This window comes from Rhagoletis pomonella, unplaced genomic scaffold, assembly GCF_013731165.1.
Source record: "Rhagoletis pomonella isolate Grant_MI unplaced genomic scaffold, Rhpom_1.0 Rhpom_scaffold_00009, whole genome shotgun sequence".
Classification (NCBI taxonomy): domain Eukaryota; kingdom Metazoa; phylum Arthropoda; class Insecta; order Diptera; family Tephritidae; genus Rhagoletis; species Rhagoletis pomonella.
In genome coordinates this window covers 6,364,634-6,387,908 of record NW_023458563.1, presented here as the reverse complement: position 1 = coordinate 6,387,908, position 23,275 = coordinate 6,364,634, and the positions used below count along the sequence as shown (strand labels likewise).

Genomic DNA, 23,275 nt, shown 5'->3' with positions numbered 1-23,275 from the left:
CAGTATTGACATTAATTTTGTTGATTATGAAAGCGTCGATTGCAGAATGTTCATCAAATCGAAAAACATTTTAATTGGCCATCGGCGGTAGTTTCTAGGAACACTGATGTAGCGCATATCCAAAGTAACGAAATTATAAAGTCAGTACACCAATACTCTCGCGGACTACTATGGTAGGCCCGCGATTTTCTCGCCAATCCACAAAAAGTGCATACGCGTGGAGTCAAGCGCGGTAATCACTCGTCGACCAATGTAATGCGGTAGGCTTTCCTGGAACCGCACAACTCTTACAAAACTGTCAAGGTATCAACAAAAATGTTACCGTGGTCTACTATAGTAGGCCGCGCGTGTACTCTAGTGTTACTTTGGAGAATTTTTTTTTATCTTTTTAATTTATCTACTGGAAATTATTCCCCGAGCCAAAAATATTGCGCCCTAAAAGGTTTCTTTTTGATAATTGGAACATTGCGCCAGCGAAATTGTTACGCTTGCGGATATAGGGTTAACGGGATATCGGCAGTGATTAGTAATTATTGGATTCGGTAATTAATTAGCAAAAATTTTGTTAAAAATTGTCTTATCGTATTTTTCAAACCAAAAATAAAATTTCGTGACAATTTTATTTATTTTGAAGATTTTTTTTAATTTTGAATTTATGGACTGGAAAGTATACCCCGAGCCAAAAATTTAGCGCCCTAAAAGGCTTTTTTTGAATAACTAGAATATATATTATTTCAAATTCCGCTGGCGAAATCGTTACGCTAGCGGACATAGGGTTAACGGGATATCAGCATTGGTTAGAGAGAGAGCTGAGATTTTTTTAATGTAAATTTTATTAGAAATATTAAAATATAGTGATTAAAACTTTATAATAATTTACCTCATTAATTTTTATCTTTTTAACGGACTTCAAAAAAAGGAGGAAGTTATCAGTTCATCGGAATATTTTTTTATGTATGTTACCGCATAACTTTGGACCACATTAACCGATTTCGATAATTCTTTTTCTTGGGCCTCAGAGAAGATCCCATGCTACTGGTTTAGATCCGATCATTGGATCATAAAGAAATTAACGGTATATCTAAATTTTTATATAAGAATTGATGTCGGTTGTGTTTGTTGCTTAAAAATTACTTGTTATTGTAACAATTGAGTTGTACCTGAGCCCTACAGAGGAATTTTTGATGCATAAAATTTATTATGAACTCATTGAAGAGTTAAAATACAAATTTGTTAGTTACATTAATTGCATGCAAATTTTAAAATTCGACTTCGTCATTACACCAAAATCGTATTTTTCTTTCATTATATTTAACCGACTTAAAAAAAAGGAGGATGTCATCTATTCGTTGGAATATTTTTTTGTTATGTACATATGTTACCGTATTACCGATTTCGATAATTCTTTTTTAAAGGAAAGAGGTGGTCCCATCCTAATTTGGTCTAGATCCGATTATTGGATCATGAAGAAATTAACGGTAGTCTTAAAGTTTTACATGAGAATTGAAGTCGGTTTTGCTTTTTGCTAAAAAGTGACTTGTTTATTTAAAGAGTAAAGGATATAGAGAGAGACACGGAGACTCAATCTGGGAACTATTTTGGGATTTTAGAGATTTTCGGGATTCTCGGGACTTATAGATAAAATAATCGACATTTTTATCGATTTTGTTATCGATTTTGTAATCGACATTTTTAACTATTTTGTTAGCGATATTGTTAATCGATTTTATTATCATTATTTTTATCGATTTATTGATTTTGTTATTGATATTTATCGTTTTAGTTTACGATATTTATCGATTTTGCTATCGATAATTTATAGATTTTGTTATCGATTATTCATTGATTTTGTTACCGATATTTATTGATTTTAGTATCGTTATCAATAGATCTTGTTATCGATACTTATTGATTTTGTTATCGATATTTGTCGATTTTCTTGTCGATATTAATCGATTTTGTTATCGATATTTATAGATTTTGTTATGGATTCTTTATCGGTTTTGTTATCGATATTTTTAAAGATTTTGTTATGGATATTTTTATCGATTTTGTTATGAATATTTTTGTCGAGTTTCTAATAGATTTGGCTACCAATATTATTATCGATTTTGCTATCGAAATTTTTATCGAATTTTTCATCGACTTTGTTATCGATATTTTTATCGGTTTTGTTATCGATATTTTATTAGTTGTTAGTGATAGATATGTAGGCTTTGTCAGCACCTAGCTCCTCAATGGCTTCCCGTCTGCGAAGGACGTTGATGCTTGAAATACTATATGAGGAAACTGCCTTAATTGCCGCCTGGAATAGGTTTAATTTTGCATTGATTGACGTTTCGGTGAAGGCTAGCTCTGCAGTTATCCTCATTGCGAAAACCTCTGTTTGAAATATGCTGCAATGGTCAGGTAGCCTTACTGTCCGCCTGACGTTCAGTTTCCGGCAGTAAATCGCGGCACCCACTCCTGTAACCATTTTAGAGCCGTCCATAAAAATGCTTAGGGATCTATGGCTAGGTTTCATTCCCTTGCGCCACCCATCCTCCTCAACCGTTGTGCAAAAAGTTCATTTCCACTTAAAGCTAGGTGCCATGAAGTCTGTGCTGCTTGTGCTTCCCGCCCCAATTAACTGATGCCCAAAGGTCCTGAAATTGAATTTCCCTATGACCGTCAATCTGCGTACAGATTTCGCAGCACGGTTTTCCTCAAATCGGCTGATGGGCGGTAACTAAGGGTTTTTTAAAGAGAAGCCATCGAAGAGGACCTCAGCGCTCCGGCAATGCACAGTGCCGCTAGGCGCTGAACCTTCTACATTGGCCCGAGGCATAAGGACTTTTTTGCGGGATTCCAGCACATCAAAGCGCCATAGAGCCGTATTGGGCTGACTATTGCTGTGTAGCAACAATGCATCAGAGCAGGTGACAAACCCCAAGTGACTTCCAGCATTCTTTTACATGCACAAAGGGCGTTACTGCTGGTGAAGCATGTAAAACTATAGGACGAGTAGGCTGTGCAAAATGTGATGTGGGATTATGTCTGAAATGTTTTGCTACTTTTCATACTAAAAATTAACATCTTCATCCGCTTTGCACGTAGAATATGCATATATTATCAATATATCTATTAAAATTTATAAACAATGTTTCTATTATTTCATATTTTAACCAAATACTGTCCTCTAACAATCCATCTGGAATACGCCCCGTGTTGCCATATGGCAACGGCCGATATCGGAAGAACTATACTACTCCCAAAGTTTTAGTCATATTTTTTCTCTTACGTTAACGCTACTTTTACCCTGTATATGGATGAAACAAAAAAATCAAAAAAAATTAATCTGGGACAATTTGGGTTAAACAATATTCTTCGAGTGTCTTCTGCAAATCGATAAATTGTTTTAGTTGATGTTTTTTTTTTCCTACATAACCTCTGTGAACGCTAAGCACACCTAAAACTAAATTCTAGTACAAACTAGGAGAAGATATTAAATGATAATAATTATTTCACGTTTTTTTAAGTAAATAACTGTTTATCAGACTAACAAAAGTAAGCAGAAAAGGACGTTCACAGTTGATAAAGTTATCGAAGAAAAACCTGCCGTTTATCAAAACTACCGAAATGGATGTTAAGACACCCAAAGTTTTAATTTATTGCATAAATTTTTTCAATTGGAAATTAATTATGAATTCATGCATACGCCCATGGAAATATGTGTTGATTCAAATCGGTTTTCGTTAGTGTGGTTGTTTCCATACATAACTCGTTGCGTGTCGAGACAAAAACGTGAATAACTTTCGTCTCATTGCAAGCAGTGTTGATATTTGAGATTTTTTAATTGTACTAAATTAACGACAAAAACCCCAACTTTTTGAGCTTAATTGTACTTTTCACCATTTCCGTCAAAACATTACCTCCCGTTTTCCTTCAACCAAACATAAACCATATTTTTGTCTCCTACAGTAAGTTTACAATCTTTCAGTTCATTGTACAGATTCAGTTGGTGTAGACTTAATTTAACGTAACTTGTCATTGAGATCGCCCCAACTAGCCCATAAATTCATAGCCAGTTTTGACAGAAAGTCCCACTAAAATTCATTAAGTTTACAGTTTAGCCTAAGTATACACAAATAAATTCTTATGGCCTTATTCATAAAAAATAAAGTAGGTTTAAAGAGCTTTAGAAATTGACGTTTACATACATTTTTAAATTTTTGAACCTTATATAAAGCTACTTTATTTTTTATGAAAAAGGCCATTAAATTATATTCCACATTTTAAAAAGTAAACCCAGCGATAAAATTCTACGGTCACCCAGTTTGAGCTATATATTTATTTTTTTTTTCATTATTTTTTTATTAAAGTATAGCTCATTGAAGAAAAATATCAACAACGGTGTTGCGGATCTTCCTCCATATAAAATAAAATGCCAACATTCCTTATATGGAAGAAGATGCGCAACAACGTCAACAACGGTATTTTTTAGACATTTAAAACTTGCACCTTTTATTGAATGTATGGCATTAAAAAATTTTTACCCAAAAAATGTCTACAAATAGTCACCTCAAATCCAAAATAACGTTACATCATCGTCGCTGAAATGCAAAAAGTCGTAACTTATAAAAAATTCAAAATTCACTTTCACACATCGTTTTATAAAAAAAAAAATTAGTTACGACTTTTTCCATTTCAGTGGCGATCTTGTTACGTTATTTTGCATTTCAGGTGACGAAATTCTGAATAAAAACTGCGAAGTTTTGATGAAAATTTGTTTATTTTTTTCAATATTTGACTCCGTGGTTTATTTCGTTTCGTTATACAATGACCTCTACTTTTATAAAAAAATTTTAATTAATTAGAAAAAATATAAAAAAATAGCCCAACCCGGGTAACAGTATAATTTTGTCGCGGGATGTATATTCAAATATGAAGACAATAACTACAAAAAATTAATACAGAAGATAGATCAGTTTATATTAGGGAAAATCATTCACATAAAATGATATCAGTAACACTAAAATGGAAGTCCACAATAGAAATTTTTAGTTTCAACGCATGAAATTTACGTAAAATTTTTTACTTTCAATCCCCGAATTATTCAATTACATACTTAACTTTCTGCTGGATCTTCATTAGGTAAACTGCACTTCCAAAGATTTTTTTTAAATAAATAGCGATGAGGGATATTTCACCCACCGGTGATAAAAAATCGCAATCACCACAACGCTCAACACTAATACGCCATTCACAATCACGTTTACTTTCAAAACTAAGATTCAGAGTTTCGTTTGTACCAAATATGAAATGTAGGTATGTCCATTTACTTAAATGCAAACGTATGGATAATCAAAGTGCTGGCAGAGATTTCATTTTTGTAAAAAAAATATTTTTGATGTTGAAATTGTATTTAAAATCAGTAAATTGTACTTTAGTATTTTTCAAACCTAATAGTACTGAAAAAAGTACAATTGTACTTAAAATATCAACACTGATTGCAAGTGACACATTTTGTCTTTTCGGAAATGATTTCCAATGAACTTAACATAAATATATGGCCAAAACGTAGCCTTAAAGCGATTAAGAAGTCAACAGCATTTTAGAGATTGTTAGTGATTATTAAAATTATAATATTTACAAACTAAAATTTATGCCGAAATAAAACTTAAAATGGGAACAAATAATTTTAAACTCTAATCGGTATGTATAAAAGCGAGAAATTGAATAGAATACAAGTAATTAAAAAAAAATAAATAGCCATAATTTCGAAATTAATTCGAATTTCGAAGAATGGTCAAATTAGTATTTTTTCATCGTTGTGAACCAAAAAAACTTTATTTACCAAAAAAAACTCGCCCTTCGGAAAATGTTGGTACGCTTCAAATATTTTGACTTCAATAGTACTAGCAAACTTATCTTTGGATTCAAATCGGAACCTTGTCGTAGAAAGTTGCCTGTTATAAACCAAAAACTATTCGGCAAGGAAAACTGATTTTTCACAATATCGGTTTCTTTCATAGATGGATGCGGATTATTCCATTCATATGGTGAAAATCGGGCCATCACGAATAAAGTAAACGAGACGAGCACGTAAGCAGCAAGTACATACAACCAAATTTCCATAGTCAAGGGATTCATGAATGAAAAAATACGAGTACACTCTAAAAAGTGCATGTAAAACTACTACTGAAAAGAGTTTATTTTTCAACCAGAATCTGTTCAAGTATACGCGCAAGATGTTCAAGATTTGATTATGAACATGAGTTGTTTAAAATATACACATAAATATACACATGAAATGTTTCAAATTACAAACATTTTGAAAGTAAAAATATATTTTTTTACAACTAATAAATACTAAGTGCCGGGGTGCACGCAGAAATATATTTTTGGGCGGAAAGAGTTTATACTTCTAAATACATATCATCAGAAAATACTGAAAATTCGCTCTTTAAAATACATTTATGCAAGTTTTATGTACAGAATGAAATAAAAAAATAAACTTTTTAAAGTTTCATAAATTGCATTTTATTTACATAAAATTTACAAAGAACTCAAACACTTTCAACCGGCTTCAAAAAAGGGGAGGTTGTCAGTTCTTCGGAGCATTTTTACTTCTTTTATTTATTTCACCGCATAACTTTGCAATGCGTGAACCGATTTTTTTACCGGAAAGATAGTATCTTAAAGGTCGTCCCGTAATTTGGTTTAGATCCGATCAGTAAATCATGAAAAAATTAACGGTTAAAGATGCACTCAACTTTCAAAAGTAACACAACATTATACAAAAGAATTTTAATATAAATAAATTAAATAATTTCATGAAATTTTTACACTTTTTTATTCATTTTCGTCGATTACTGGTTTCTCATTTTTTAATACTTCGAATAACGAAAATTTAGCTGAAATTGTATTTTTATCATGTAGCTCATTTTGGTGGAACGGATTCCAAGTTAGCAAATTAAATCTTCGAATGCTTCTTAAGTACATATCAGTGGGAAACTTTTTTAGGCTGTAAAGTGTAAAAAGCAACAGTAAGTGAGTATGCATTGCATATTTTTAGGACAATGTTTTCATTCGCAATTAAACTTTAAAGAGCTCTCAAGAGAAAAGAAAAATTCTTACAAAATGACGCACAAGAAATGGAAAAGAAATTGTTTCCATCAAAATTTCTTAAATCATAATAAATTTAACCCCAAAACCCACCCCTTGTGTGCGCTACGTGAAAAATTTGATATGTAAAAGTAAACAGACAGTGTTTAATTTTGCACACACTAGGAGAGGAAACTGGTTACCTCTCTTTATATGCGTAAATTTAAACGAAAATTTTTTAGAGGAAATTTTAAACGTTTTATGTGTAAACTATGAAAATGTGAACAATAAATGTTTAAAACTCAAAAAACCAATTTGAAATTTGTTCTACGCCACACATATGTTAAGTAAAAGTAAGCAAGCAGTGTGTAAATTTGCATTCATTAAGAGAGGAAACTGGTTACTTATCTTAATATGCGCAAATTTAAACAACAATTTTTTAGAGTGCGTTTGATAAGTAAAAGTAAGCAAGCAGTGTGTAAATTTGCATTCATTAAGAGAGGAAACTGGTTACCTATCTTAATATGCGCAAATTTAAACAAAAATTTTTTAGAGTGTAGGCTGACTGGTAGGAAGTGCCTGGGGCGCACCCAGGAATATATTTTGGGGGGAAGGGGCTTATACTTTTAAATATATATCATCAGAAATTACTGAAAATTCGCTTCAGATAATTCGCTCTTTAAAACACATTTAAGCAAGTTTTATGTACAGTATCTAATAAATAAATAACCTTTTTAAAGTTTCATAAATTGCATTTTATTTACATAAAATTTACAAAGTACTCAAACATTTTCAACCGGCTTCAAAAAAGGGGAGGTTACCAATTGTTCGGAGTATTTTTCTTCTTTTATGTATGCCACCACATAACTCTGGACCGCGTGTACCGATTCCAATAATTCTATTTTTTTCTCGGAAAGATGGTACCTTAAGGGTCGTCCCGTAATCCGATCATTAAATCATGAAAAAATTAACGGTATTCCTAAGTTTGTATATGAGAATTGAAGCCGGTTTTGCTTTTTGCTTAAACATTACTTGTTTAATAAAAAGTTCTATAAACACAAGAAGCACTCAACTTTCAAAAGTACAAAAAACACAATTTTACAAAAAAATTTTAATATAAATAAATTTAATAATTCCATGAAATTTTTACACTTTTGTGTTCATTTTCGTAGATTTCTGGTTTCTCATTCTTAATACTTCGAATACCGAAAATTTAACTGAACTCGTATTTTTATCATGTAGCTCATTTTGGCCGAACGAATTCGAAGTTAGCAAATTAAATCTTCGAATGCTTGTTAAGTACATATCAGTGGGAAACTTTTTCAGGCTGTAAAGTGTAAAAAGCAACAGTAAGTGAGTATGCATTGCATATTTTTAGGACAATGTTTTCATTCGCAGTTAAACTTTAAAGAGCTCTCGAGAAAAACGAAAAATTTTTACAAAAAGACGCACAAGAAATGGAAAAAAAATTTGAACCCCAAAACCCACCCCTTGTGTGCTAATTACTCAACTTTAAACACTTTGTGTGTAGTTTTTCTCTACGTGACAAATTTGATATGTAAAAGTAAACAGCCAGTGTTTAATTTTGCAAACGCTAGGAGAGGAAACTGGTTACCTCTCTTTTTATGTGTAAATTTAAACAAACCTTTTTAAGAGGAAATTTTAAACATGTTATGTGTAAACTGTGAAATTGTGGACAATAAATGTTTAGAACTCAAAAAACAAATTTGAATACGCCACACATATGATAAGTTAAAGTAAGCCAGCAGTGTTTAGTTTAATTAACACGGTGTGTAAATTTGCATATTAAGATAGGTCACCAGTTTCCTCTCTTAATGAATGCAAATTTACACACTGCTTGCTTACTATTACTTATAATATGTGAGGCGTAGAACAAATTTCAAATTTATTTTTTGAGTTTTAAACATTTATTGTTCACATGTTCATAGTTTACACATAAAATGTTTAAAATTTCCTCTTAAAAAGTTTCGTTTAAATTTACGCATATAAAGAGAGGTAACCAGTTTCCTCTCCTAGTGTGCGCAAAATTAAACAATGTCTGTTTACTTTTACATATCAAATTTGTCACGTAGCGCACACAAGGGGTGGGTTTTGGGGCTAAATTTATTATGATATAAGAAATTTTGAAAGAAAAAATTTTCTTTTCCATTTCTTGTGCGTCATTTTGTAAGAATTTTTCTTTTTTTCTTGAGAGCTCTTTAAAGTTTAACTGCGAATGAAAACATTGTCCTAAAAATACATACTCACTTACTGTTGCTTTTTACACTTTACAGCCTAAAAAAGTTTACCACTGATATGTACTTAATAAGCATTCGAAGATTTAATTTGCTAACTTCGAATTCGTTCCACCAAAATGAGCTACATGATAAAAATACAAGTTCAGTTAAATTTTCGTCATTCGAATTATTAAAAAATGAGAAACCAGAAATCGACGAAAATTAATAAAAAAGTGTAAAAATTTCGTGAAATTATTTAATTTATTTATATTAAAATTCTTTTGTAAAATTTTTTATTACTTTTGAAAGTTGATTGCATCTTTAACCGTTAATTTTTCCATGATTTATTGATCGGATCTAAACCAAATTACGAGACGACCCTTAAGTACCATCTTTCCGGTAAAAAAAATAATTATTGGAATCGATTCACGCGGTGCAAAATTATGCGGTGGAATAAATAAAAGAAGTAAAAATACTCCGAAGAATTGATAACACTGGTCTACAAGGGTTTTGCGAATAAGACGGGACCTGGTGTTTCCGAACGGATTTTTCGTGCTGAACACGAATCTGGGGTCCAAAACTTCCCATCACGTCACGTTTTCGAGAAAAAAGGGGTTGAAACCCCTAAAAACAGCGTTTTTGGCTATTTTTGAAAAATTGTAGAGCTGAACCCTGACGTGCTACAAACTTTGTATATGTCAGAAATTAAAGGCTAAATCGTGCCCTTTCGAATGAGCCCTATGCCGAATTAATCGCATGCACCCTTAGATCAGGGGGTGTATTTGTGTCTAGGAGTCCAATTTTTATATCCACCATATTCGACCCGTCATCTTAAATTTTTAAAATCTAACTGCAGATTCGTAATCAGCGACTTTTAATATAGTTAAAACCTTGGCATTATTAATTTTCTATGATCGTTTAAGATTAAATTCTTTCTGTGATCAATTTTTCCTGCACCCCTAAACACAAATACACCCCCTGCTTTAAGGGTGCACGCGATCAATTCGGCATAGGGCTCATTCGAAAGGGCACGGTTTAGCCTTTAATTTCTGATATATGCAAAATTTGTACCACGTCAGGGTTCAGCTCTATAATTTTTCGAAAATGGCCAAAAACGCTGTTTTTAGGGGTTTCAACCCCTTTTTTCTCGAAAACGTGACGTGATGGGACATTTTTGACCCCGGATTCGTGTTCAGCACGAAAAATCCGTTCAGAAACACCAGGTCCCGTCTTATTCGCAGAAAAAAAGTTGAAATTTGTAGACCAGTGTAACCTTTCATAAATGTATTTTAAAGAGCGAATTTTCAGTATTTGCTGGTGATATATATTTAGAAGTATAAACCCATTCCCCCAAAAATATATTCCTGCGTGCGCCCCTGGCACTAAGTATTTATTGTTTGTAAAAAATATATTTTTACTTTCAAAATGTTTGTAATTTTAAACATTTCATGTGTATATTTTAAACAGCTCATGTTCAAAATCAAATCTTGAACATCTTGTGCGTATACTTGAACAGATTCTGGTTAAAAATAAACACTTTTAAGTAGTAGGTTTACATGCACTTTTTAGAGTGTAATCTTAATATGCTCAAATTTAAACAAAATTTTTTTAGAGTGTAGGAAAGGTTCATCGTTAATTAATGCTTTGTAAATAGTAATCAAAAAATTTTATATAAAATATTGATACAAATAAATTTTGCTTGTGAGCGTAGGCCGGTTTGTATCGTCTCTAGGGAATCCAATCCCGCAAATGCGGGATCCCGCACCATTTTTGCGGGATTAGAAATGCGGGATTACACATGCGGGATCCGCGGGATTTGCGGGACTACAGAAAAAAATTAAAAAGACGCTAAGAGTAAAAGCTAAGAAAGTATGTTCTTAAAGAAATGGTGCTTTGCTCTGTTAATGTAATTTTTCAACGGTAAACAGTAGTTTTTGAAATAGTAAGTATTTTTAGTATGGTAATTACCCAGCCACGAAGTCAGAACAAAAATTCCGAGGCTATGGCTTAAAATTAATTGCTAGATCTAGCCTAAAAAAGGTAACCTGGTCACACTATACAGCACAGGCTACGACGGGGGAATCACCACGTATGGGCATATGAGCGTACGGGGATAACCCTCGCTACGAGGCTATGATTTACTGTTATTTTACTTTAGTACTTTGTTTTGCCTTTACATTTTGCTTCACAACAGCATACAAACATTGCCTTCGCTGTAGCAGAGGCTTTTTCGAATCAGTAGAGAAGTGAAGCTTGTTTGAGTTGCAAATTGTGTGTGTTCTCAGTAAAAATGAGTGTATCTGTGGTGTATAAAGAGTTTACTAGCTCGAGTGCAGTGTGGAAACATTTTTTAAAGGCAGATGATGGGCTTTCAGGGAAGTGTAAACTATGCCCTGCTCTAATAAAAATCTCTGCCCGCTCTACTAAAGGGCTCCTCACACACTTGCGAACCAAGCATAATACGGAATTGAATGTACATAGTTGATACGCAGAGCATCAACAGCAGAATTGAAAATTCAGAGCTAGGAATGGGAACAAGCAGCTCGTCCCAAGGTTCCCACTTAAACAAAAGTGTTTCATCTGTGTCAGTGTCGGCCTCAACAAAAAAAAGAAATTAACAGATTACTTCCCCATCGAGAAAAAAGTTTCTATGGAAGAAATTGTGTGTAGAATGGTAGCAAAGGATGGAATACCATTCTCAAAGTTTATCAAGTCAATTGATATGCGCGAATTATTTGAATCAGAAGGCCATAGATTACCTTCTTCTGCCAGTACGATACAAACTATGGTAATGGATCACGGAGCATCGATTCAAAAGAAGACTATCGATGAAATTGAAGCACTGAAGAACTCACAAAAGCGATTCTCACTAACTTTCGATGAATGGTAATCCGTAAGGAATCGTCGCTATTTAAATTTGAATCTTCATTTATTTACTGCTGAATCTGTGAAACTTTGGAACTTGGGGCTAGTAAGAAATACAGGTATTTAGTTTGCTAGTTTAGTTTCAGACAACATAGAAGGCAGAATAGACCGTAATCAGCCTATACATATATGAAGTTTTAGTTATTGTTTTGTGTGTATAAAAGCTTTATTTATTAATCTGCAGGCAGTTTTCCTGCACAAGTCTGTGTTACTGCTCTCGAAAAAAAACTGAATGAGTTTAAAATTGACATGAAGCGAGATATCATCGCAGTAACAACAAATGGTGCTGCAGTTATGAAGAAAGTCGGCAGAATATTACCAGTGCATCATCAACTGTGCTTTGCTCACGGGCTTCAGTTAGCAGTTCTTGACGTACTATATGAAAACAAACACCAACAAGTAGACTCAGAAGAGAATTATGTACAAAATATTGCTGTAGCAAATAGACGAGGTGACGGCGGTAATAATAGCGACAGCGAAAATGATGACGATGAGCGCGGTTACTTTTCAGTTGTAGAAGGCTTTCAAGAAGTAGATTTGTTACCAAAATACAGGTGGATGAATAAATTATTAGGCATGCGGGTTTGTTTTTAATTGAATATTTTCGTTTGCTTTAGGGAGCTGATTCAAAAAGCACGAAAGATCGTGAAACTATTTAGCTCAAAATCTCCAATGAAGAATGATCTATTCCAAAATTATATCAAAACAGAATTTGGTAGGGTGTTACAGCTCATTCTAGATTGTCGAACGCGCTGGAGCAGTCTTGCAGCATTGATAACGAGGTTCAACCAAGTCAAACAGTGCATATTTAAAGCGCTTATTGATATTAAACTGACACCATCCTCATTTTCCTTTACTGATGAAGAATGTTTAACATTGATTGATATTGAAAGTGCATTAGAGCCCATAAAACTTGCTATAAATGTTTTATGCCGTGACGACGCAACGTTAGTTACTGCAGAAACTACATTGCTTTTTATGCTAAATAATTTGGAAGGGCAAAATACCAGATTAAGCAGGGATCTTGTAACATCTTTAAGTCGCCGGATAAAAGAACGGCGAATATCAATGACTGCGGTGTTACTTTACATGGAAAATCCAACTAAATATCTGGAACAAGATTCTGTGTCTACAAATAAGGAAGATACATTCTTTTTTCCAAGCAAAGTAACGCCAAGAACCGAAATTAAGTGTTTAATTGAGATACTGCTGTTCGACGCTCAGCCACAATCTCAAACCGAAACCCAGCGGATTGATGACGATGATGCAGACGACAACGTGGCTTTAGCCCTTCTGTCAAGAGATTGTGAATCCCCTCCTACATTAGAAGCTGAATTAGAGCGTAGTCTTCGTACTGAATGGGTAGCCGACGCTTCATCTGTACTTATATCTGCACAAGCAAATACTCTTGATCTGATATTGAAACGTGAAATGACGCTTTTTCAATGCGGAGGCAATAGAGGAAAGCACCTAGAAGCTGCTTATAACCATGTGAAGTTCCACCTACAAGTATTGAAGCCGAGCGTGCGTTTTCCGCTGCTGGGTATATGTGTAATAAAATAAGGTCGAATTTAAAAGACGAGACCTTAAATAATTTATTATTCCTTCGGAAATATTATCAAAAAAGTCAATCTAATTAGAAATAAATACGTAGATTTTCTAAATAAAATCGTCTTTTTTACATATAAAATTTTAATATATCTGCTTAAAGGAAATAATATGATTTTTTGTTCAGTGCCGCGAATCCCGCGGATCCACAGGATTGATGACCTCGATACCGCAGGCTTGCGGGATTGCGATTTTTATGCGGGATTGGATTCCCTAATCGTCACTAAGCACGAAAAAAGATGCGAAAAAAAAACTTTGGCGAAAAAAGCCGCGTAAACCTAGTCAAGAACTGTCCCTTCAGTATTATTTCCCAAAACACTTTGGGGAATGTACATACTATTACACCCGCAAACATAGTTTACGCGTTCTACCACGCTTTTTGGAGATCTACCACAGTTTTTATTATTAATCTTCCACTCATTTGGTTTCTGAAGTAACAACACGTATTCTTGCCAGAAGTTACCAATGATTTTTTTTTTAGTATTGACATTAATTTGGTTGATTATGAAAGCGTCGATTGCAGCAATGTTCATCAAATCGAGAAATATTTTAATTGGCCATCGGCGGCAGTTTCTAGGAACACTGATGCACCGCCTATTCAAAGTAACGAAATTATAAAGTCGGAAGACCAATACTCGCGCGGACTACTATGGTAGGCCCGCGATTTTCTCGCCAGTCCACAAAAAGGGCATACGCGTGGAGTCAAGCGCGGTACTCACTCGTCGACAAATTTAATGCGGTAGGCTTTCCTGGAACCGCACAACTCTTACAGAACTGTCAAGGTATCAACAAAAATGTTACCGTGGTCTACTATAGTAGGCCCGAGCCAAAAATATTACGCCCTAAATGGTTTCTTTTTGATAATTGGAACATGGGTTATAACCAATTGCACCAGCGAAATTGTTACGCTTGCGGATATAGGGTTAACGGCATATCGGCATTGGTTAGAAATTATTGGATTCGGTAATTAATTAGCAAAAATTGTGTTAAAAATTATCTTATCGCATTTTTCATACCAAAAATAAAATTTCGTGAAAATTTTATTTATTTTGAAGATTTTTTTTTTTTAATTTTGAATTTATGGACTGGAAAGTACACCCCGAGCCAAAAATTTAGCGCCCTAAAAGGCTTTTGTCGGCCGCTGTGGTGTAGTGGTAAGCAGTGCGCGCATCCACTCCACAGCACCTGGGTTCAAGCCCTGGGCAAAGCAGAATCGCACAAAAATATAGAAAAAAGGTTTGTTCTTAATAAGAGCGGTCGTCCCTCGGCAGACAATGGCAAACCTCCAAGTGTATTTCTGCCATGAAAAACAGCTTCTCATAAAAATACAATCATCGTTCCGAGTCGGCGTAAAACTGTAGGTCCCTCTCCGCTTTGTGTGACAACATCAAGGCGCACGCCACAAATCAGAGGAGAAGCTCGGCCAAACACTAACATATGTGTAAGTGCCAATCTATTATATTATTATTAAAAGGCTTTTTTTGGATAACTAGAACATATATAATTTCAAATTCCGCTACCGAAATCGTTACGAGAGAGAGCTGAGATTTTTTTAATGTAAATTTTATTAGAAATGTTAAAATATAGTCACTAAAACTTTATAATAATTTACCTCATTAATTTTTATCTTTTTAACGGACTTCAGAAAAAGGAGGAAGTTATCAGTTCATCGGAATATTTTTTTATGTATGTTACCGCCTAACTTTGGACCACATTAACCGATTTCCATAATTCTTTATCTGGTGTCTCAGAATAGGTCCCATGCTACTGGTTTAGATCCGATCATTGGGTCATTAAGAAATTAACGGTATATCTAAGTTTTTATATGAGAATTGATGTCGGTTGTGTTTGTTGCTTAAAAATTACTTGTTATTGTAACAACTGAGTTGTCCCGAGCCCTAGAGAGGAATTTTTCTTGCATACAATTTATTATGAACTAGAGCTCTAGATCAGTGCCCGCCAAAAAGAGAAAAGTCTTAAAATGAGAATGTATTAGTTATGAAACAAAAAATGAGAATGTGTTGGTGGTAATGCACGGAAAAAATTTCTGTATTGTATTACTTATTATAAAAACTTTGGTATCTTTTTTTTTGCCGTTTTTTTAATTGTGCGCTATTTTTTAGATCTAAACAACATCGAAACACATAATGAAAGTTAACGGCCCTAAGAAAGGAAAAAGTTGGTAAAATTTTGTATGTATTGTACAAAATTATTATTATTTTTTTATAATTTAAGTGTGGATTTCTGAGCAAAAAAGACAACGTGCTTCGAGCACTCTGAATATTAAAAGAAAATTTCGTTGATTTCAAGTAGAAATAAAATAAAAATATATATATCTAATATATATTTATTTTAAAATTAGGTAAAACTTGACATTTAAGAACAATTTAAAGTAACGATTAAACCAAAAGATAAATAACAAAACATATTGTATATTTTAATTGAGGACTACATAGTCTGGTATTAAAAAAAATACATAATTCACAAAGTTCTTTTAATATGAAGAAAAAGCACGACTACCTATTTCTAGGGGTGTATGAACGAAAAATTGTGTTATAAAATTTGTGAATGAATATTCTTTCATTCTGCTCAGTGTCCCTACTTTATTAATGCGTCATCAACCTGCTTCGCCTATTGTTTGCATGTAACTAAATAAAATTTGTTGCTCTTCTACTCTTTCTGTTGACGTTCGGATTGTGTACGTGTAAGGAGCCGATTGTGTACATGTGAAAGGCCGAATATAGTTCGTTTCCCAGGAAAGTGTTTGGCGGGCACTGCTCTAGATACCCGGTATCGAGCAATGCGAGTAGCTCGATACTCGCTCGAAACTCGTCCATTGCTCAACTGCTCAAATAATTGTTCAAAATTTTCGAGTTTTTCAACAATTTCATAAACAAAAGAAAATTTTTAAATTGTATTTGTCAGCAGCTGCTTTTTAATTCATGTTAAATAAATTATATCTATTATTAAATACCAATGTAACAATCTTTGCATTATATATCAATAATTTGAAAAATTTAAAAAGTTGCTACCAAAAATGTCAATATAATAAAAAAAAGATTACTCAAATTACTCGAAAAAACTCGAATTGCTCGAGCTCATGCTCGAAAATTTTCTTTTCGAAAATGATTTCCACTGAACTTCACAAAAATATATGGTCAAAACGGCACCTTAAAGCGATTAAGAAGTCAACAGTATTTTAGAAATTGGTAGTGATTATTAAAATTATAATTTTTACAAACAAAAATTTATGCCGAAATAAAACTTAAAATGGGAACAAATAATTTTAAACTTTAATCGAGATGTATTACTAAATGCGAGAAATTTAATAAAATCCAAGTAGCAAAAAAAATTAGCTATAATTTCGAAATTAATTCGAATTTCGAAAAATGGTCAAATTAATATTTTTTCATCGTTGTAAACCAAAAAACTTTATTTACCAAAAAAAGCTCGGCCTTCGAAAAATATTGGTATGCTTCAAATATTTTGACTTCAATAGTACTAGCAAACTTACCTTTGGATTCAAACCGGAACCTTGTCGTAGAAAGGTGCCTGTTATGAACCAAAAACTATTCGACACGGAAAACTGATTTTCCACAATATCGGTTTCTTTCATACATGGATGCGGATTATTCCATTCATATGGTGAAAATCGGGCCATCACGAATAAAGTAAACGAAACGAGCACGTAAGCAGCAAGTACATACAACCAAATTTCCATAGCCAAGGGATTCATGAATGAAAAAAAGACGAGTAGGCTGACTGGTAGGAACCTAGGAAAGGTTCATCGTTAATTAATTCTTTGTAAATAGTAATCAAAAAATTTTATGAAAAATATTGATACAAATAAATTTTGCTTTTGAACGTAGGCCTGTTTGTATCGTCACTAGGCACGAAAAAATATGCGTAAAAAAAACTTCGGCGAAAAAAGACGCGTAAACCTAGTCAAGAACTGTCACTTCAGCATTATAGTCCGGTCAAATTAGACCAAAAATAGGAGTGAAGTTACAATAATTCCCACCCAGCTGAAAATTCGTAGGATTGTTCAAAACACCATCATAAATGAAATCTAGAAAGTCCTCATCGATATGATACCTGGAAAAAAGTTACTCGGGGTCAAAGTCACGAAAACGGGTTTTTCGCTATTTTCAGGAAAATGGTAAGTTTATCATAAAATTAGTTTAGACAAAAATTGTAGATCAGATAATAATCTATAAAAAATGTCATCTATATATATAAAAATGAAATGAAAAATAAATAAATAAAAATAAATAAAAAATAAAATGTTTTCCAAATGACGGCGATGCCTGACCAAACCGCTGAACCGATTTCAATTCTGTAAAATGTGCTTTTTTGGACCTTATGTGAAGGTTTTTCTGTTAAAAAAAGCTCAAAACTTTTTGCTGTTGTTGCCAAACAATTAAGAAAGTTGAGATGTCACAATTTCACAATTCCATAGAGTTTTCTGTATATTGTATGTCACTAAACTACTAAGCGACTGGACCGATTTGGTTCATATTAGGAACAGAAATATTTCTACCAAAAATGTGCTTACTAGGTGGCGCGGGGTCAGGATATTCCTAAAAACTGCATTTACTTGTCGATTTGGCTCATATTTAGAACATACACTCTAAAAAATTGTAATGAAGTCATTCCAATTAACCTGCGGGTAGATGAGCTGTGCATGCTAGCTTCAGCCTGGTTCATAGCTCGCCGGATAGGGTGGTTCTTGCTCACTACTTTATACATGTCCATGACCATACAAAAAAATTGCATGCACATCTTATTTTATAAAACAGACAACAGCTAAACGATTAAGATAATGCCCTTAAAACCTAACCTTACGGAAACGGACCGACTTAATATGGAGTGAGAATCATTTGGATCAACCCCCGTGGATTTGCCGCGAAACCGCCTCTCCGCTCTCCCCTACCCAACCTATGAGAGATACATTCCTCTTGCATCGCCGAACCCAACCAATACCTACATAAGGCTCAATCATCCCACAGTAAAATAAATTTAGCACCTCATTATTCCTAGTTAAATAGTACAATTCATTTATTAATTAAGTTGGTAAACATATGTAAATATACAAAAAGAATACAATTTAGAAATTCTTCAAATTCCTTAAGCTTAAATGTAGTTAAATTTCATTGATATGTATTTAAACTTTAGTTATATGTATTTGAATTAGTGTCTAACTTTTCATTTGTTTCGGACCGCTCTAATGCAACTTTCAATATTAACCTCTCTACGGATATATAAACGTAATTTGTCAATTAACATACGCAGATATATAAATATGTACGTTTGCTCTTAATTTATGTTTAGTTAATTAACATATGTATTTAATGTAATTAGCGTTAAGAGAAAACCACTGCAGGTGGAGTAGCATGACGGAATGTGGATCTTTCGAACATGTTACTCTTCTGTTACGCAATTAAAATTCAAAGTAAAACAACTAATGAAAAAAAGGAAGAGAAAAGACAAAAGCACTTACATGCAGTGTTGCCGCGCCGTCTCAAGAAAATGTATCCCTGACCAAGCCAAAAATGTATCCAATTTTTTTTGTTACATATACATCTCATAATTAGTAAGAAAACCAAACATTTTCATGAAAAAGACATAATTTAACCCATCCTAAGGACTTGGAATACATGTGAATAAAATCAAGCATTTGTAATTTCAATTTGTAAAGTACATTTTTTGTGCATAAGTATTTTGCAAAGTAAATATAATAAGTAGCAAGTACACTCTAAAAAAAGCATGTAAAACTACTACTGAAAAGTATCTATTTTTCAACAAGAATCTGTATACGTATAAGATGTTCAGTATTTGATTTTGAACTTGGGATCTTTAAAATATACACATATATAGAATGTTTAAAATTGCAAAAATTTTCAAACTACAAATACATTTGAGTAGTCTACTTGCAAAGTGCGCTATGTAAAATTTTTTCGATTGTTAGTTTTTGGCGGATTACGTACCAGTATTTAAAGTAGTTTCATGTCCACTAACAACAGAGTGCAAAATCTTTTTATATTCTGAAAAAAATAGCATCAAATGTTAAGTCTTCTTCCAAAAGTCGCTATCATATTTATTTATGAACTTTCAAAAGTATCAATCTTCTGATGAACTTAGAAAGCTGCTTTAGATCGTATAGACTGTTAATGTTATCTTATGACATGTTATGTTATGTTACAATTTTATAAAAATTTCAGGTAATAATAAAAAGATTCAATTTAAATGTTACTTGTTGTCGTAATCACTTTTTCAAATTTATAACTTTCTATTATAAAATCACATAACGCTGTTTGCAAGTGGACTACTCATTTCCTACTAATAATAAACATTATTTTGTTTTAAACATTTTATGTGTTATTTTGCTCTTGCGACAAATTTGGTATGTAAGAGTAAACAGGCAATGATTAATTTTATTACACGGCGTGCGAATTTGCACACATTAAAAGAGGAAACTGGTTATCTCTCTTAATATGCGCAAATAAATAAAAAAATTTTAGAGTGTATTTAAAGTCTTTTCAGTAAAATTCATAAAAGTCTCCTTAAATAAATCAAATTTAGTTTTTTGAACTGCATTGAAATCTTCTTTCTTTTTAAATTAACAAATGAAAATATGTGATATGAAAGATATTACTACAGAAAGAGTATAATTTACTTTATATATATATATCGTCGTTTAAAGTACAAAACCGCGTATCGTCATTCTGCCACACCCCGTAACTGACATTTGCTGCCAAAAATTGGATTTGCTCACACAAGCTCTTGGCTCAATACTTATCCATTCGTCCTGAAATATACTATCCAGAAATGCGATTGCTTTATAAAAAAAGAGAACCATTTTGAAATATGAGTGTTTTTACTCTCTAGAAAATAATTTATGCAAAGTCACATACGCGGTTTTTTACTTTAAATGACGATATGTATATTAAGATCTTGTTTAAAGCATCCTTTTAAGCTAATTAAAGCAATTGCGCTTATGCCTATTTTGGTGAGATCTGTTCATATGTTCATTGCTTCGTTCACAAAAAATAAAATGCTTTAATTTCACGCTTAATAGCGATTCTTTATACGTTCAGAAAACGTAATGCTTTCTACTATCTTTAATGAAAATCGATTTTTGAACGAAAAAAACTTTACAGGAAATATAAAATTTTGGCCTATTTAAAAAAGTATCCACATTTATACTGACCGGAAAAAATAAGTATCCCGCAAAAATTCGCCTAAAAATGTATCCAATTGGATCTATTTAGATCCAAACGGCATCCCTGCTTACATGTTCTCCACGCGATGTCAGCAGGCGCCTGATGAGCTGCGTCGGTGAGTTGGGATAATTGCTGTAAGGTTATATATATGGGGCATTTCACCTCAAGTGACCCAACTTTTGAAATCTATGTCTTCCGATCGGGATGAAATTTGCACCAAGGTTAGTCCTAAAAAATAGTAGTTATGACACAAAATTTCAATGGGATCGGTCAAACACACTCCGAGTTGAAGGGTCTAGAATTTTGACATTTTGGTCAAACGGCCATTTTTTCGGATCCATATAACTAATTACCTATTGTATTTAGAAAATTTTTTCTGGAATGTTTTCGATACGTTTCTCTTCAGTCTTTACAAATTTTATTTTTTTTTAATTAAAATGAATTTTTTTTAATTTTTTTTTTAAATAAAAAATAATTTTTATGTTTTTTTTCAAAAAGGGGTATTTTTTTTTTATTTTTTCAAAGAAAGCTTAGGTATTTTTCTTTAAGAGCTTTGTGGTCGCTTAGTGGGATGCAACTTGTGTATCAATCAAAATTAGCGTTTAGTAACTCGAAACAGCGGTTTTTTTAATTTTTAATATATGACCTATTGTCTTCTTTTTTTCGTATTATTGTGTAAGTGTCTCGGAAACCTGAAAATAAAACTTATATGAGAAGGTATATACAATTACCTTTCCAACGGTATATAACACGCCTAACCAAAGTTTCATACCCTCGATACTGCCATTCCCGTAGTTAAGGATGATTAAGATTTTTCGTAGTCTAACACAGCAGGTACTCGATTTTGTGCATCCAAACTCTTTATTAATAGCTTTGCAGAATTTTGAGTATTAGATTTGCATACCTACTAGCACAATATTTAAAAGGTATGAAGAATATGGGATTTTCCGGTAGTTAAGGATGATTAAGATTTTTCTTTGTACCTAACCACAGCAGATTCGTCCAAACCTTTTCTCAATAGATATTCATACCTACTCGCGCAACCTATAGGTAGCTATAATAAATCAGCTATAGTTTATGAAGGCAGTGTATGGTCATTTTGAAGACCACTTTTTTAGAAACAGCGTTAAAATAAAGACTGTGTTATTTACATAATTAATATTTTCAGTAGCTATGGCTCATAAAAAGGCTAAGCTTGATAAAGAAATTTTTGATTCTTTTTGCTTTAATCCCTTCAACAAAAAAACCACGTTTCTTCAGATACACGACGGCTTTCTGACGGCTTAATATCAAAATTCCCTACGCTATCAAAACGGATGCGAATTTGTGGATCGTGCAGGAAAGAGCTCAGCAAATTGAAGGAATTACCGACTTCGAAAAGTAATGAGCCTTGTGAATACGTTATTCCAGATAGAGACCATATTGAATCTGAGAAGGATGACCGAATTTCCGATGACGATGGCTCCAACTTTACTGAAGAAAATATGACTTCAAGGGATGAGTGCCAAAACCAATACCACAAGGATGCGGTAAAAGTACTTGAGCAAATAAAAGAAAAGTACAAAACTTCAACTAGTAGAGCAGAAAAAATTCAACTTCTCACGCTTGCTCCACCGACATGGAGTCGCGCAAAAACAATGGCTGAGTTTGGAACATCAGAAAGAAAAGCCAGGATTGCTAAAAAATTAGTTGCAGAGCATGGCATACTCACACTCCCAAACACAAAGAAAGGAAAACCTTTAGAGTGCAAAACTGAAGCTCTAGTGACTCAGTTTTATCAGCGCGATGATATGAGTCTCCTGATGCCAGGGATGAAAGACTGGGTGTCTGTACGAATTGACGGTAAGAAAGTTCAAATGCAGAAGAGGATAATTCTCTGCAACCTGAATGAGCTGTTCGCGAGCTTTCAATCTGAACACGAGGATATTAAAATTGGATTCACAAAATTTACCCAGCTCAGGCCAAAACATTGCGTCTTGGCAGGAAGCAGCGGAACTCATACAGTATGCGTTTGCATTTATCATGAAAATGTGAAGCTGATGTTGAAGGAAATCAAATTGAATTATTTAACAAATGATTCGCCGGAAGATTTGAACAGTTACCGTGATTGCCTTAAATTGACAATGTGTCCTAATGTATCAACTTCTTGCCACTTGGGTGAATGCTCAAATTGCCCGGGAACTACGTTCATCAAAG

At 33.2% G+C, this 23,275-nt stretch overlaps 1 protein-coding gene across 2 annotated transcripts in view; it reads right to left on the bottom strand.

The window, feature by feature from the left end:
- LOC118745558 (glutamate receptor ionotropic, kainate 2-like) overlaps positions 1-23,275 on the bottom strand; it is a 637,377-nt gene that overhangs the window by 256,996 nt on the left and 357,106 nt on the right. Inside the window, exon 4 of one of the 2 annotated variants that reach the window (XM_036479033.1) lies at positions 17,371-17,629. The exons of the other annotated variant lie outside the window; for it this stretch is intronic. Within the exon in view, the coding sequence (XP_036334926.1) occupies positions 17,371-17,592 (222 nt within the window). The 5' untranslated portion in view covers positions 17,593-17,629. The remainder of the gene's footprint in view (positions 1-17,370; positions 17,630-23,275) is intronic. 2 annotated transcript variants of the gene reach the window in all.